At 42.5% G+C, this 15,220-nt stretch overlaps 1 protein-coding gene across 3 annotated transcripts in view; it reads left to right on the top strand.

Annotated features, from left to right (window-relative positions):
- Positions 1–12,500, top strand: part of FAM110B (family with sequence similarity 110 member B) — a 137,215-nt gene extending 124,715 nt beyond the window's left edge. For all 3 annotated transcript variants that reach the window (XM_033126852.1, XM_033126851.1, XM_033126850.1), the window contains one exon: positions 10,665–12,500. In XM_033126852.1, coding sequence (XP_032982743.1) covers positions 11,025–12,137 — 1,113 coding nt within the window. In that variant the 5' untranslated portion in view covers positions 10,665–11,024 and the 3' untranslated portion in view covers positions 12,138–12,500. The remainder of the gene's footprint in view (positions 1–10,664) is intronic.
- Positions 12,501–15,220: the final 2,720 nt, after the last annotated feature.

Raw genomic sequence — 15,220 nt, 5'->3', positions numbered from 1 at the left:
ATTTTAAGTATTTATCAGGTTGCTTTTATTATGGGCTTTCGATTATCATAAGCTATACTTGCTAATCTATTCTTACAGTCTCCTAGGTGAGCTGGCTGTGTTTGGGCAGCAGGAGTAGGAAGGTAGATAAGTGAACAAAGCCTTTTTGGTAGTTTTACCTTTTTATTCTTTTACATTGAGGCAAAGACGCACCCTAAACTGGACACATGTCAGACAAGGTTCCCTAAAAGAGAGTCTGAACAAGAGATGCTGTCCATCAGGCAGCCTGCTGGGTCGGAGGAGAGCCAGGCAGCCTGCCCTCATATGCCCGTGTTTGGGGGGTCCCGTTGGGGGGGTGGTACCACCATCCAATAATAAGGACTAAGGGAACTGCCTGGGAGGAAAGGTCAGACACAGAAAGAGAAATCAGGAAAGGCTTCCTAATGGGTCTGGGGACACTTTGTTCCGCTTGGAAGACTCTGGTCAAGGTCCGGCAGAGGAGGGCAGGGCAGTTCCAGGGCAAGGAGGAGAATGCAGAGGCAGGCCTCAGAGAGCATGGCTGGGTGGCAGGTGAAGATGGACAGGTGGGAGAGGGCCTGTGGCCCCAGACTGAGATGTGTCACTCAATGACCCGTGTCTCCCCCTCCCTCCTGACACTGTGCCTTCCTCCAGACACAACTAGACCACACTGCCTAGCAGAGCCAACAGTTTAGCTTCTGCCTGCTGCTTCAGTTCCCGTGAGCTCACAGGCAGAGCTGGAACCACCCTGGGCAAGGTGGAAAGAACTTATTAGTCATTCCTCAGCTCTTTGTCACTTGGACCCAAAAATAATATTTCAAGTGCAAATTGTGGTGGAAGACTTAACTTATACCATTCTGAGCCTGAAAATGATTTATGTAAGATGTGTTAAGTGCTAAAGATTAAAATATGTGCTGCAAAAGGGTCTGTCAACTTGCGTGTCTTATTTTGAAAATTGTTCTTTGTCCCACAATTCAGTCTGAGTCCTTAAAAATGAAAAAGTACTGTTTGTCTTTTATGAGTACACTTGAGGCAAAGAACTAGTGGTTCTAACAACTGCTGTACTGAAAGCTAGTCAAGAGATGGAAAATTATTTCAGGTGTTCTTGGCAAATGAGATCAACAGTTCTCGTGTTTTTTTTTTTTTTTTTAAATGAACCTACTGGTTCTGCTTTAAAATTCTGCCTTGTATTGATTTCTCTTTGCACCATATTTTGTGTTCTGAGCACAGTTTAATGCCGATGTGTTCACTAAGTTTTGTGCTTTTGGGTGCTGTAGTCCCATGAGTGTTGTTTCAAATTTACAAACAGAATATTCCAAGTTTCACTTCCCAAGCTTTTTATTGGACATCTTCATGGAGTCTGTACAATATAAAATGATATGCTAGATATTCTACTGAGTGTTTAAGCATTTTAGTTCAGCTCCTTTGAATGAGTGCCTCATAGGTGCATGGCTGGGGCTTCAGTAGAAATAGCAATAAAAAGCGGGGCTCCCTGCCCTCCAGATGCTCTGTGTAGTAAGATAGAGTGAAACCACAGTCTTATGTTACCTTATTGTTATTTTTAATATTTTCATCAAACTTCAACTAACTGATACATCTGCAGCCAGTGGTGTAAAGAAAGAAAATTAAATGAATGGAACCCAAACTATAAATATTTTATCTTCTCTCCTTGTGCATTTAAGCTGTTAGCAAGTAGCATGGTTATTTGATTTAACAAAAAGTTAAATGGTTTCTTTTCCTCCTCTCCCTTCTGGGGAAGCTGGTACTAAGCAGTGAATGGTCAAAAGAGTACATTTTTAGGAACTAAAATATACTTAGTGTGGGTTCCTGAGTCATATTATTTAAATATAAAGCATTAAAAAATACATCATATGTATCTTTTTAAGACCTGGAGTGACAGTGTGACATGGTGTGGTGGACCAAGGCTTATCTATACAGATGAGTGTGAAACCACAGCCACTCAGTAGGTGAATGTCTTAGACGACTTTCTTAGTATCCATGGACATCAGTTTCCTCATCTGTAAAGTGGGGACAATAACACTTGTTTTAGAGATATTGGTGGAATTGAATTTAAAAACCTTTGAAAAGCACTAGTATAGTCCTGGGGACATAATATGTACCTAATAAGAAATGGTCATATTAATGGGTAATTTGTAAACGATTTATATACCAGTGTACCTAACACGTGCACAGTGAACTTGGTCCACTCTTTAAAAAATGCTGCTTTACTTTTTCCTTCCTTCAAGTTTAAGTGTTTTACAATTTTACTTTAACGCATTTTAATATTTATTTCAGAGTAAATATTACCCTTTGCCAAGGGTATTAAAAATATTTTCAGACATCAATGTTCTATCTGTATTGCCACCCTAAGCTTTTGTATTGTATGTATGTGCTATATACAGTTGCCATAGAGTACAAGTTTACATAGCTAAAGGAAAAAGCAATATGGCAAGTGCACATGCTTAAAATCGACGTTGGTGGGAGAACCGGATGCAGGGTTCCCAGATCTGCACAGCCCTGGATTCCAGTCAGGGTTCTCCAGGTGCCACTCACAAGTACTTACCCCCTTGCTTATACAAGGGGGATCAGACCACCTCTTAAAGGGGTAATTGTGAGGATGGGTGGGCTGGTGAGTGTGAGCTCTCAGCACCGTATCTCTGTGAACTCCATGAATTGCTTCTAGAGTTCATAGTCCTTGAGTTCACTGGGATGTTATTGCTGCTGCTGGAAGGTGCTCGTGGTCCACCTAACTAGAGGAATCAGCTAACTCTTAGACTCACACAACTAGCAAGTCTTCTAAAACCTGTGATTTAAGTGTACTAGTCTGTAGAAAAGGACAATGGGCTCTTGACCTCCACATTCATTTAGAGTTTGGCCCTAGCCTTACACATTTTCACAGCTGAACATAAAGCCACATGAAGCTCTCTCCAGGAGAGGACAAAAGTGGCCGAAAGTGGGATCATTTTATGTTTGTTTGGATAAGGCAAGCAGTCCTATTGGATTTTCTTTAGGAATTCTAGAAGCCCTGCTTTTTAATTACTTGGAGTATTTTCATCAAGCAAATTGTTCTATTTACAAACAATTTTGGCACTGGCTACGTGCAGCTTCGATTTATGCAATCTCAGGTAAAAGGTAGGGCTCCCCCACATTCACTCAACTCAGTGGCCCTCTTGTAGCAACACTTTCTTTATTTTGGGCCAAGGGAAAATGTTGAACCAGAAATGTGATTTTTTTTGTGTGGGGGGGGAGTCTCATTCTCTATTGCATTTTAATTGTCTTAAATAGGAGGAAGTCATTTTAAGAGAAACCCATAACAGTGTGTTATAATGGATATGCATACAAATGAAAATGAAGTATGTGTAGTGAGCTTTGTAAATGACCTTAGCGAATGACATTAAAGAATCCATCATGGATTGAGATTTGACCTGCTGTTCTTCTCCAACCAACTTTAGGTTTGATTTCATTTTCAATAATGGCTTTATTATTTACTCTAGACTGTTTCACTCACATAACTGTTAGCTTTGAAATTTGCAACCACATATTTTCTTTGTAACTCAAATAAAAATGGGGTCATGCAAGTGACCTTTTAGACAGAAACTGCACAGTCAATCCACTTTGACAGAAATAGCACACACACACTATCACTTGAGAGTAATGGAATCATTTTAAGACAAAAGATCATTCATTTACCGTAAAGCTTGAAATCTAATGATGGTGATTATTGGTGCCAAGTTGTGGACACTGGGGACGAAATTTAATAACAGCTTACCATTTACTGAGAAAACTTGGGGCCGAGTTCCACGCTGAGCACTTTCAATGTACTACCTCACGGAATTACATCAGCCCCATGAAATGTACCGTGTTTCCCCGAAAATAAGACCTAGCCGGACCATCAACTCTAATGCGTTTTTTGGAGCAAAAATTAATATAAGACCTGGTCTTATATTATGTAAGATTAATTTAAACATAGTACCAGACCAGGTCTTATATTAATTTTTACTTCAAAAGACACATTAGAGCTGATGGTCCGGCTAGGTCTTATTTTCGGGGAAACATGGTAGGAATCATTATTGTCAACGTTCCATAAATAAGGAAATTGAGGTTGAGTCACTCGACCAGGGTCCCATAGCTATAAGTGGCCAGATATGGAGAAGCCTAGTTGACTCCTGGACCTGGCGTGGAACTGAGGAGGGACACTGCACCAACAGACAGACAAACAGAAAATCTGAAGGATACTACCTGGACCCATTTCCTTTTCTGGCTTGGATTTGTTAGGGAATAAACGGAGCGAGTATACTCTGTTTCCCATGCCCTAAGAATTCACTCTTCTGAATTCTGCTTTCCATCCCTAGGATGAAATCTCAGACAGGACTCATAACCTCTTCTGTTCATCTTGATAAATGAAAAGTCCTCAGTTCAGATTCAGGCATGAAAGAGTCCAGGCCAACGTCATGACCAAAACTCTAACCTCTCGTCCAGCTTAAATTAGCTTCTCCCTATGCCAGCTCAGGCCTGTGTTGGCTTGGAAACGTTTATGGAAGAGGGGACAGGGAACTTAGCAGACGTCCGTTTTTTTACCCTTCTTTCCCTGCTCCAGCCCCTCCCCTACTCATTATTGGACTGCTAACCTCTAAGGGCCCCCACGTGGGTGCATGTACACGTGGGGCAGACAACTTGTGAACAGAAGGATGAGAAAGTTTCTCTCTTTACCTTTGATTCCTGTAATCCGGTGTCCCCTGGGCATGGGAGACTTCAGAGCTGGTTCTCTTGGGGAGCTTTTGGGTTCACTGGGGGTAACCACATCTTTCCCACCGCTAGGGGGAGCTCACGGCCCTTTCAGTGCGGGGCTGTTGGCTTCCTTTGGAGGGGAATCTTTGGTGGGAGTTCCTTTTAAGGTAACTCCTGATCCCCTTTCCCCAAGAACATGCGTGGTCCTAGAAAACCCTAACCCTTGCACTCATGGAAACGCAGCTTCCTGTCGTCTGCATCCTGTGGTTGGAGAGTCCAGTGTAGACTGCCTTTGAACCTCTCAGACTCGAGCTACAAGCTGGTCTGCATGCTCCTCAGCTCCAAGAGACCTGTGTCCGGATGTCTAGGTGTGCCCTGAGTCCAACCTCAGCCTGTTTGAGGTGAGACTAGGCACACATGGCCACTGCCCTACACCACAGCTCTGAGCTTGATACTGCCCAGATCCTGCTCCACTGAGGCAAAGTTGTCTTTGTTCCCATTGCTATCTTTCTTTGCCCACCTGACTTGCGAAAACTCTGTAAGTAACAAATTACCCTTCCACTCTTCCCTCCAAACCCCTTCAGTTAACAGTGCCACCTGGAGGATATTTCCGTAACACAGTATACACTTCATTGTCAGAATAATTTTCACACATTCATCACAGACACCTGTGCACGTTTTGTGCTGCCTCAGCACACCGTACTAGCATGAGAGCCTCAGGGAAAAACATTCCTTTGTCCATATCCATATATCATTAGAAGGTAAGGCTTGGCTTCCTTGGCAACCCTACACTCATTCCAACATTTGTTTCCTGTCCTCTAGGCTGACAGAATGGATGTGTCAAAAGAAACAAGGCTTAAAGGGGTTGCTGAAAAAAAGGGGAAATGGTTTACCCAACACATGGAAAATTAAAGAAAAGTTATGGAAACCTAGGGCAAGAATTTTTATTAAATACAATTTGAAGACCTACTCTAGCCAACTGAAAGAATAAGCAAAAAATGCCTAGGATACTGGAATCAAAAGTTTAAATGTTACTAGGAAAAGTCTGTGGTTTCAAAGAATATACAAAGTGATAGTGTTATTGGCAAAAAGATTATTTCATTTACAGCTTGGAGCTGATGGTGGACTGCAACACCGAGGTCAGAAAAGAGAAGATTCGGCTCTTAGAATTATAGGAGGGTTTCACCAGGCTATAAGAAAGAAGGAGGCACATCATTCAGTAATTGAGAAAGTTCAAGTCTTGAAAGTTCATGTGCTTCTGGATGGTTGGTTCTCTGATTTCTTAGTTTCAATTCAATTTATAGTGTACAAATCTAGTCTGTTTTTGATAAATGCTTTTGTTAGTGTCCCATTTACTTTTTCAACTTTTACTATTCTCCTTTACTTTTGCATTCTTTACAAGTTATTTTCACAGTATAAAAGGAGTTAACACGGGATGTAAAGTACAGCATAGGGAATATAATCAATGGTATTGTAACAGCAATATACGATGTCAGAGGGGTAGTACACTGGGAGGGGGTTTATCACTCTATGAGGGGTGTAAATGTGTAGTCATTATGTTGTTCTGCACACCTGAAACTAATATTTTTTAAACAAGGAAAAAGACAAAATTATACCAAAAAAAATGGGGAGGTTAATAAAAGTGACTCTGCATTGGGAGGGAAGGAAAAGGGAGAATGTTGAAAAACGTGGCATCTTAATTAAAATGGGTAAGTTAATGTCTTCCAAATGGAATGACATTGCTGCCTTTAACCCACAAAACTGTTACTTACTAATACATTTTTCTTCTAAATACAATTTTTGTGATAGCCACAATATTGTTAACTAGTTGTGATACATATTAAGGAAATGACAATTTTCATGAAACCCTGTTGGTTAAAAAGAGGGAAGAGCAGATGTGTGAATGCACAAAGCTGGTTTGGAGAGGCTGCCATCTTTTTATTTGGCTCAAGCCAGGGGTGCAAAGGAGGACGGCATAGAGGATAAGAATTAGAGTGTGCACCTTTCCACAAACAACTTCTCATTAGCGAATGTGAAACTGCATTTTTACTTTAGTGATGAGGATGTTTCTCTGTTCTTAAAAGGGAAAAATGAAACATAGTTATGAGAGTGACTCCAGTCAAGTTAGAATCTTATGCTAAAGTCAATAAGCACAAATACTATCAGCAAAAATTTAAAAAGTAACATGGGACGATTTCATTCATATTGTAAAAGTTTGTGATCAGACATGTTAGGAAATTAGAAGAATCAGTTCTTCAAGAACTCTTATTAGCCTCAAAGATAAATTGCTTTCTTTTGCTGTTTGCCTCCAAAAATGTTTGAGCTGAAGACATTTTCAAATTTGCCCAATTCAACACATTCATTTCCATAGATAAGGTCAAGATATTGAGATGTTAGGTGATTTAGAGTTGAATTAATCAGACAAATTCCCTCTTTAAAACAATATTACCACCTTTTTTCTGCCATAACACACCTGATGACCAGTTTTCACATACTTAGGAAAGTTCTCTGGGTGAATGTGGGGTTTGTGTTCAAACCCAGGGTCCTTGCTCTAATTCCAGTGCTTTCTTCCTTCCTAAAATGTAAAGATTATCTTTAACTGTCTTTCTCTTTTTAGTTACCAGAAGCGTTTGGTCCACACTGTTTCATAAAAGTGATTTTTAAAATCAGGAGAGTTTATACAGAGATCTGGACGTGCTGCTTCCTCAGTGAGCCCACTCCCCATGGCAGTCTTTAACTGGAGGCCCTTCCACAGGCCGGGTCACCCATTCTCTGCCTGACCTCATATGCATTGAAGTACATATGGCCGGGATTATACAAACTTTGACTTTAAGCATTTTTCACATAAACTGTGTATTCAGGCCCATTTTCTATTCCTGATGCTTCCAGGGTTGCAAATGTTCTTAGATCCTCGGGCACAAAGCTGGGTCTCTCTAACATTACTCGTCTGCCAAGGGTCCTGGTCTTCACCTAACTGCCCCTGTGAGCAGCTGGCAGATTTGAAGGTAGAAGGATTCGGGCTTTGGTTTTAAAAGTTTCGAATTTTCTGGGATTGCTATTTTTGTGCCCCCAAAGACCCAGACTTTTACTCATTTAGGAGATAAGAAAGCTTGGCTAGGTTCCTCTGTGCCAGAGGCATTTCGGTTCTAATCTGATGCTCTCTAGGACTGGAGTGAGCTTCCTTCCCTTGCCCCTTGCCACTCAGAAACTGGACCAGATTCTCAGGCATCACTTGGGGACCTGTGAGAAACACAGACTCTAGGGTACCACCCCAAATCTACTCTGCATTTCAAGGATATCCCTGGGGCTGTGTTTCAAGTTTGAGAAGCACTGCTAGTGTGAGTGGATGTCACCATTTCTTGATCCCTGTGCCCTCGGCCCCAGCTAGTTCTGTGCTACATCAGCCCTCCCCACCTGGACCGGGACTCCCACACAGATAATGTGACCCGTCAGGGTTCTGTCCCACGGTCACCCCCAGGCCAGGTTGCTGTTGAGTTCGTGTCTGCCCTGATTTATCAGGCCATTTTGTACCTCAGCTCTGCCAACTTCATTCTCCAATCGTTTTTATTCTTCTGTGAAATTTAAAAATGGATATTAAATGGGGTAAAATGTAGCCAAAATGGTTGGTGAATAAAAGTTTCTCCCTCGGGCTTATGTTCTCTCTCTTTAGCCATATGTCAGGAATCAAGGGGACCAGTATAATTACTTTTGTTTATGAAACGCTTCTTGACCTTTCATAGCAGTGCATGTTATATGACAACTATAACTCATCATTCAAAGGACATTTTCCTATAAACAGCAACTGCAGGAACCATAGAAAAGTTCAGTCATGGACCGATATTCCCAGGTTCCATTTTGAAATTAAAAATAACTTACTCATTGTTAGCTCCTCAGAACCACATGATTTTAGATGGAGAACAGATAGTAGGAATATCATCCAAGCACCTCATGTCATAGATGAGGAGACAGGCCTCAGAAGAAGAGGTACAAGTTCTGTCCCCTGTCGCACACTGGGGTATCTTCCTACTTGCTGGGAGTTAGCCGAGGTCCTCGGGCACAAAGCTGATATGTGCAGATCTTAGTCCTGTCTTCACTGTGCCTCCGAACCTTCTGGCACCGTCCCCTCTGTGGATGAATTTTGGAAGCTACAGAGGTAATCAATGAAGACGTTACACACACTCCAGAGAAACATGGCCTCTCCTGGGGGCAGCCCTCTCTCAACCTCTGTGGGTGTGATCACACAGGGTTGCCTCCGGGCACAGGCTATGCTGCCCTCTCGGACTCTGAGCCCCTTTGGTGGAGAGGGCCCCAGTTTATCTTGCAGCGTGGTAGGTGAGCAGACCCAGAGGCTCTGCAGGGCAATCGTCGCTCCTCTTCTGGCATTTCATTCAAACTGTGTTCAAAGAAACAATCTTACTTAATCTTCCTGAGAGGAGGTAGTTTTTTAAAACTAAATTGAAGTATTATAATAAAACCACACATTAAAGGAAATCCTTATGTAGGAATTACCTTGAGGTAATTCAAATCTTACACAGGAAAATATTTTTATTAGAACAAATCCTTTTGCAGATTACCAAAATTGTCTCTAACAAAACATGGCAATGGGTGTATTTAGAGATTAAGAATTTCAAAAGATGATAGGGATACTTATAAGCTAGTTATTAATAAAACCCTCATATTCTTACCATGAGAGCAGATGATTTTACAGTAATAATCACTTTGTTTTGTAAATTACTATGTGACATATTAATTGAATACATTACACTTTTAATGTTTCTAATTATAACCAAAGATGTTAAAAAGGTCTTTAACCAGTTACATTGGAATGCTGATGCATTCTAAGTGTTCTGCCAGCAGTAACAGGCAAAGAGAGGCGCTGTTCCCAGGGCTGCAGAGATAAATGCTGCATTATATTGTGTAACAAGTAGAAAAACTCTCTATAGATTTATACTGGAAGAATGATGAGTGTTTCATTATAGTGGTTTTGGTTGGGAAATGAGGATAGTCAAGTTAAGAAAGCCACGAATTAGTCCCATGAATGCTTAACTATTATTACAAATTTTTCTATACAGTAACACATTTAGGTATGATTGACATTTTAAGATTTTATTCTTAGTTCTTTAAGGGATTTGGGAAAATACATACCACAGACTTTTGGTGTCTGTTCATTAAGTGTGAAAAATTATGGAGCATTTAAAATTGTCCACTTCTATGGTTAATCTAAAAGTATTTTTAGTTTCTTTTTAATTAAAATAAGCTTGTATTTAATGGGATGAACTTCATAAGCATTTTTGGTTCTCGGGAGAGTGTTTTCAGATGTATTGGTTGGCAAAAATAAGATAATTGAAACATGTTGACTTCTAAAAATTGTTTTCATCTTTATTGCCAGTTCCATTTCTTGCCCATCTTTTTCGTTTTTGAATTAAGAAGTTTTTGTTTCAGGTGTTATTGAGATGGGTAGTAAGAAGTCAGAAGTTTTGCTTCATTGCAAAAGTGACATAATTCACCCAGTCGTAGACTAAAGCAGATAGGGGTTCTTAGGAACCCGGCGGCATTTAATGAAGTAGGAATCGGGTTTGCTAAACCCACATTTCTACATTCATCTAGTATTTCCTGGGTTTTGATATAAGTAATGCCAACCGGGCGTGATCAGAGGCGGTTCTCACCAATGGGGAGGCTGCTGGAAGAGTTCACGCGTGGGAAATGTCAGCCCCTTTCTTTCTCCCAGACGCCGGTCTCTGTCTGCCGCGCGCGGGGCGCAGGCTCGGACGCCAGGGACCCGCGGTCCGTTCTGTGAACTGGGAATCGCCTCCCTGAAAGGCCCGGCGCCCGGGGCTGGCGGTCGGCAGGCGGAGGCGGGGGCGCCGCGGGGTTTCTCGGTTGCTACAGCCGTGATGTCACTCGCCCATCCTAACCCGCGGTTGGTTGTTTTGTTTCAGCTCTGCCTGCAGTTGAACACAAAGACCTGGAGGAGACTCCCACATCCTTCGGGGAGAAGAAAGGAGGCGGGGAGAAGTCAGGAGGTGGAGGCGGCTTCGCCGATTAAAGGAACTTGTGGCTTGTGGCCTTTTGGTACCAGGGGATAGTGAATTAAAGCTGTAGTGGCGATTAATGAGCTGTGTGACCTGTGAGATGAGGCGCTGCTGCTGCTGCTGCCGCCGCCGCCGCTGCTGCTACTGACACTCCAGGTTCCAGGTCCGTCTGCTGCCCTTTGTGCTTCGTGTACATGTGTCTGTTCAGCGCATCCGGAGGCGCGCAGAAGAGAATCCAACACGGCCGCCGGGGAGAGACCACCCGCCATGCCCACGGAGACCCTGCAGACAGGTAGCATGGTGAAGCCGGTCAGCCCCGCCGGCACCTTCACCTCGGCGGTGCCGCTGCGCATCCTCAACAAAGGGCCCGACTACTTTCGCAGGCAGGCCGAGCCCAACCCCAAAAGGCTCAGTGCGGTGGAGAGGCTCGAAGCCGATAAGGCCAAGTATGTCAAGAGTCAGGAGGTCATCAACGCCAAGCAGGAGCCCGTGAAGCCGGCCGTGCTGGCCAAGCCCCCGGTGTGCCCCGGCGCCAAGCGCGCGCTGGGCAGCCCCACGCTCAGAGTGTTCGGGCCCAACGCCAAGACCGAGAGCGGAGTGCAGAGGGAGACCCTGAAGCTCGAGATCTTAAAGAACATCATCAACAGCTCGGAAGGCTCCAGCACGGGCTCGGGTCACAAGCACAGCTCTCGAAACTGGCCGCCGCACAGGCCAGACGCCACCGACCTGCACCGGCACTCCTTCGCCGAGTCCCTGAAGGTCTACCCGACGCAGGGCCGCGGCAGCCCGCAGGAGAGCAGCTCCCACGTGGGCAGGAGGCTGCTGGAGCAGACGGCCGAGTCCTTCCTCCACGTCTCCCACAGCTCCTCGGACATCCGCAAAGTGACCAGTGTGAAGCCCTTAAAAGCGATCCCCTGCAGTAGCTCTGCCCCTCCGCTGCCTCCCAAACCCAAGGTTGCAGCCATCGCCACCATGAAGTCCCCCGAAGCCGACCCTGTGGAACCAGCTTGCGGAGTCAGCCGGAGACCCTCCCTCCAGCGGTCAAAGTCAGACTTGAGTGACAGATATTTCCGGGTGGATGCAGACGTGGAGAGGTTCTTCAACTACTGTGGACTGGACCCCGAAGAGCTGGAAAACCTTGGAATGGAAAACTTTGCAAGGGCTAATTCTGACATCATATCCCTCAACTTCCGCAGCGCAAGCATGATCAGCTCAGACTGTGAACAGTCTCAGGACAGTAACAGTGACCTTAGAAATGATGACAGTGCCAATGACCGGGTGCCATACGGCATTTCTGCGATCGAAAGAAATGCTAGGATCATCAAGTGGTTATATAGCATCAAACAAGCTAGAGAGTCACAGAAGGTCTCCCACGTGTAAGAGAAAGTGTGTGCAAAGGAGGGAGGGATGGGTCTCTGTGCATCCGCAATTGTGAAGGTTGTGAGGTCTCCTTGAAGTCTTGTGAGCTTCTCCACTCTCTTTGTGTTGCTTGTTGTGCAATGTTTTCAAGTTGCATGCCTGTCAACATGGGGACTGACCTGGCTTCCACGTCAACCATCACTGCAGAGCCTGGCTGAACACATGTCATCTGCCAAAAGTGTCAGGCCAGAATCTGATTAGGGCTTTGATCTTAAGCAAAACTGTTTACAGGAAAACGGTATACAACTTCTTCAATATTTATGTGGTTCTTGTGTTTTTATATCCCGCGCTGTTGTGTCTTAATTAAAAGTTTTATCAACTGGCTTTTAAGTTAAAGAGTAGAATCTTTTTGAAATAAAAAGCCAATTTGCCTACAATGTGAGACCGCAATAATGGGAAAAGAAATGGGAACTGCTACCAAACAGAGTGACTGACCTAAGATAGAACCAGGCTGGGTTTTCTGAGGAAGAAAGTGGTGAGCCTGATCTTAATCACTTACCTGTTGAAATTCTCTTGCCATTTACTAATGTAATGGTTGGGACAACAATGCTACGTTCTGTGTCCGATTCAATAGTGTGTAAATGTTGGTGGTTCTGTGTAATACTGACCCCAAGAAAAGACAATCAGATACAATGAAGATGATTAAATCTAGGAAGTATACTGGAACGCCTGGGGGTTTGTTGATACTTTTCTGAGGGTTGATTCAGAAATTTCTACTATTAATCTTTTGACAGGAATAGTCACCCTAAAGCTATTACTCAGTGTCTTAAAATTTGGGGGGTTTGTTTTTTTGGTCAAGAACTAATTCCATGCTGATTCTCTTCCCTCCCTCCAAACCTCCCTTTGTTGTTGTTTTTATTTGGGAGATGGGAGTGGCCCTTGTGCAGGTTTGAACTATCTAAAGACATGAACACAAACGGAACTACCAGCCATATCAGTGTAGAGCCTCCTATTCAGAAGCGAACACCTTTGGTAGCTGAACCATATCTGAGCAGTGTGGTTGTGTTGTCTTGCATGTTATTCTCTCAGGCTGTGGACCTCTGTTACAGCTCTAGGAAACTGTAGAAACACTATGTAGAAACACCCCCCCCCTCATGGTCTCTAGTGCTGCATATCAACTTGTTCCCTTTCCCCCAATAACCTGTCTTTCCGTTAGCTGTCAGCCAGCTGACAGTTGTGGTGTGGTTGCAGAGACACACATGCATTGGTCTGCTTCATTGCTGTCATAGTCATGCTCTGAAGTTCAGGAACACTACCTGAGACTTCATCAGCTAATAGGAAACTTTTTATGGTGTAAATGCTGTAAGACTTTGTACATACTTCAGTTGTTACGAAATCTTGAAGAAAAAAAAAAAAAAAGAAAAAGTTACGCTAATAAATAGCTCTGGTGCAGGCACAAATGGTGGTGGTTTCTCTTTGTACTGTCCTTTGCTCCCTCCACAAAAGTTTAACTTTGGACTGTGAGCCAGAAGCAGATGTTTGATAGCCTGGAAGAAACGTTATTTTATTAAGTTATTTTCACCATATCACAATTATTCTGAACAGCAGTGTTCTTAATTGTAGCTGTAGCAATGTACTTTTGCTAAAATAGTCACATCGAGGTTCCTAAAATATGCTGCCTCTTCTTTACTTAGTTCACACTTCTGATATTTTTATCTTTTCTTAAAATGAGAATCTTTCACGTCTTCTACTAGACTCTTCACTTGTAAATATTTATGAGTTCTTACAGTGGAGAAATACTTTGGAAATGTATAGCCTTGTTCTTATTTATACAAGCCCAACATCATTAACTTACATGTGTTCATACCTTTGTCCACTCCATTCATTCATTCATTCATTCATTTATTCATTCTTCTTTCAACAGGTCATTTGACGAGTGACTCCCTTTTTCATGCCTCACAGTAGGCATGGGTTTGTTGTGGTCAACCACACAGTGTCTGCCTCAAGGATCTTTGATTTTCACCTTTATTTTAAGAGAAATATCATTCCTGTTAGTGGAAATGTCTTAATCTCTTATTAGGATATTGAGTATTCAACGAATATTTATTGAATCAAGTTATTTGAAGGTTAACATTTCTTTAAAAGTTCCATGTAATATGTAAATGTAAAAGAAAGCATTATTTAAAAAGTAATTTTCAGAATCAGAAATTATGTGATTCACAACTATCACTGTTCATGTGCATTTTTCTTCTGAAAATCAAATTTGGTTCCTTGACTTCCCTGGTTTTGAATTCTTTCTGGTTCTCTGATTGATTTCCAGTTCAACTAGAACTCTGCTTCCCAGAAGGTCACTTTGAAGTGCAGCTGTGAGTGGTGATAATACAGTGCATTCAAGATAATAAGATGAAAACGTGTGTATGTATGTGTGTGCACACATTTTCTTCCATCACCTTTGGGATAGAAATGTAGCCATTTAAAATATCCATATCTTATTATATATCCATCTCTTTCTGGGGCTACTGAAATACCAAAAATAAATGTTATTTTTCTAAGGAAACCAGTTTGTTTGGGAGATGAACACTTATTTGCTAATTTAATATCATTGCTTATGCTGTTTTTAGTCATAGATGCTATTGAATCTTTCAACATTTCAAAGCCCCATTTAATCTATAAATCATCCTACTATAATTCAGTCTAATAGTCTGTGGCCTTATTTGTACAATGGACACATGTGAGGCTTTTAGTTCCCTTTATGGAAGGCGGAAACTCGCTTTATTTTTGCTCTGGAAATTAGAGTTTCTATGAAGGACTAATTCAAATGCTTGATATTAAATCCTAAGAATGAGACATTTTCTAATTGTTAAGTCCTTTTAGCAAAATGCTCATTCTATTAGTGCATGGAGGTAAGTATCTTGTGTGTGTGCACGTGTGTATGTGTGTGTCTGTGTGTGTGTGAGAGAGACAGAGGCGATGATGATGATGATGGCATGAATATAGGTTTGTTACACCTTTTTCCCCCCCACACAATGCAGAGCGAAGCATGATTGCACTAGATGACCCCAGAAACTGCTTGTTTATTTCTGGAAAACTACTAAATTTAAAGA

Source organism: Rhinolophus ferrumequinum, chromosome 14 (assembly GCF_004115265.2).
Source record: "Rhinolophus ferrumequinum isolate MPI-CBG mRhiFer1 chromosome 14, mRhiFer1_v1.p, whole genome shotgun sequence".
NCBI lineage: Eukaryota > Metazoa > Chordata > Mammalia > Chiroptera > Rhinolophidae > Rhinolophus > Rhinolophus ferrumequinum.
The sequence above is the reverse complement of the archived record's forward strand: the minus strand, read 5'-3'. Positions and strand labels throughout refer to the sequence as shown.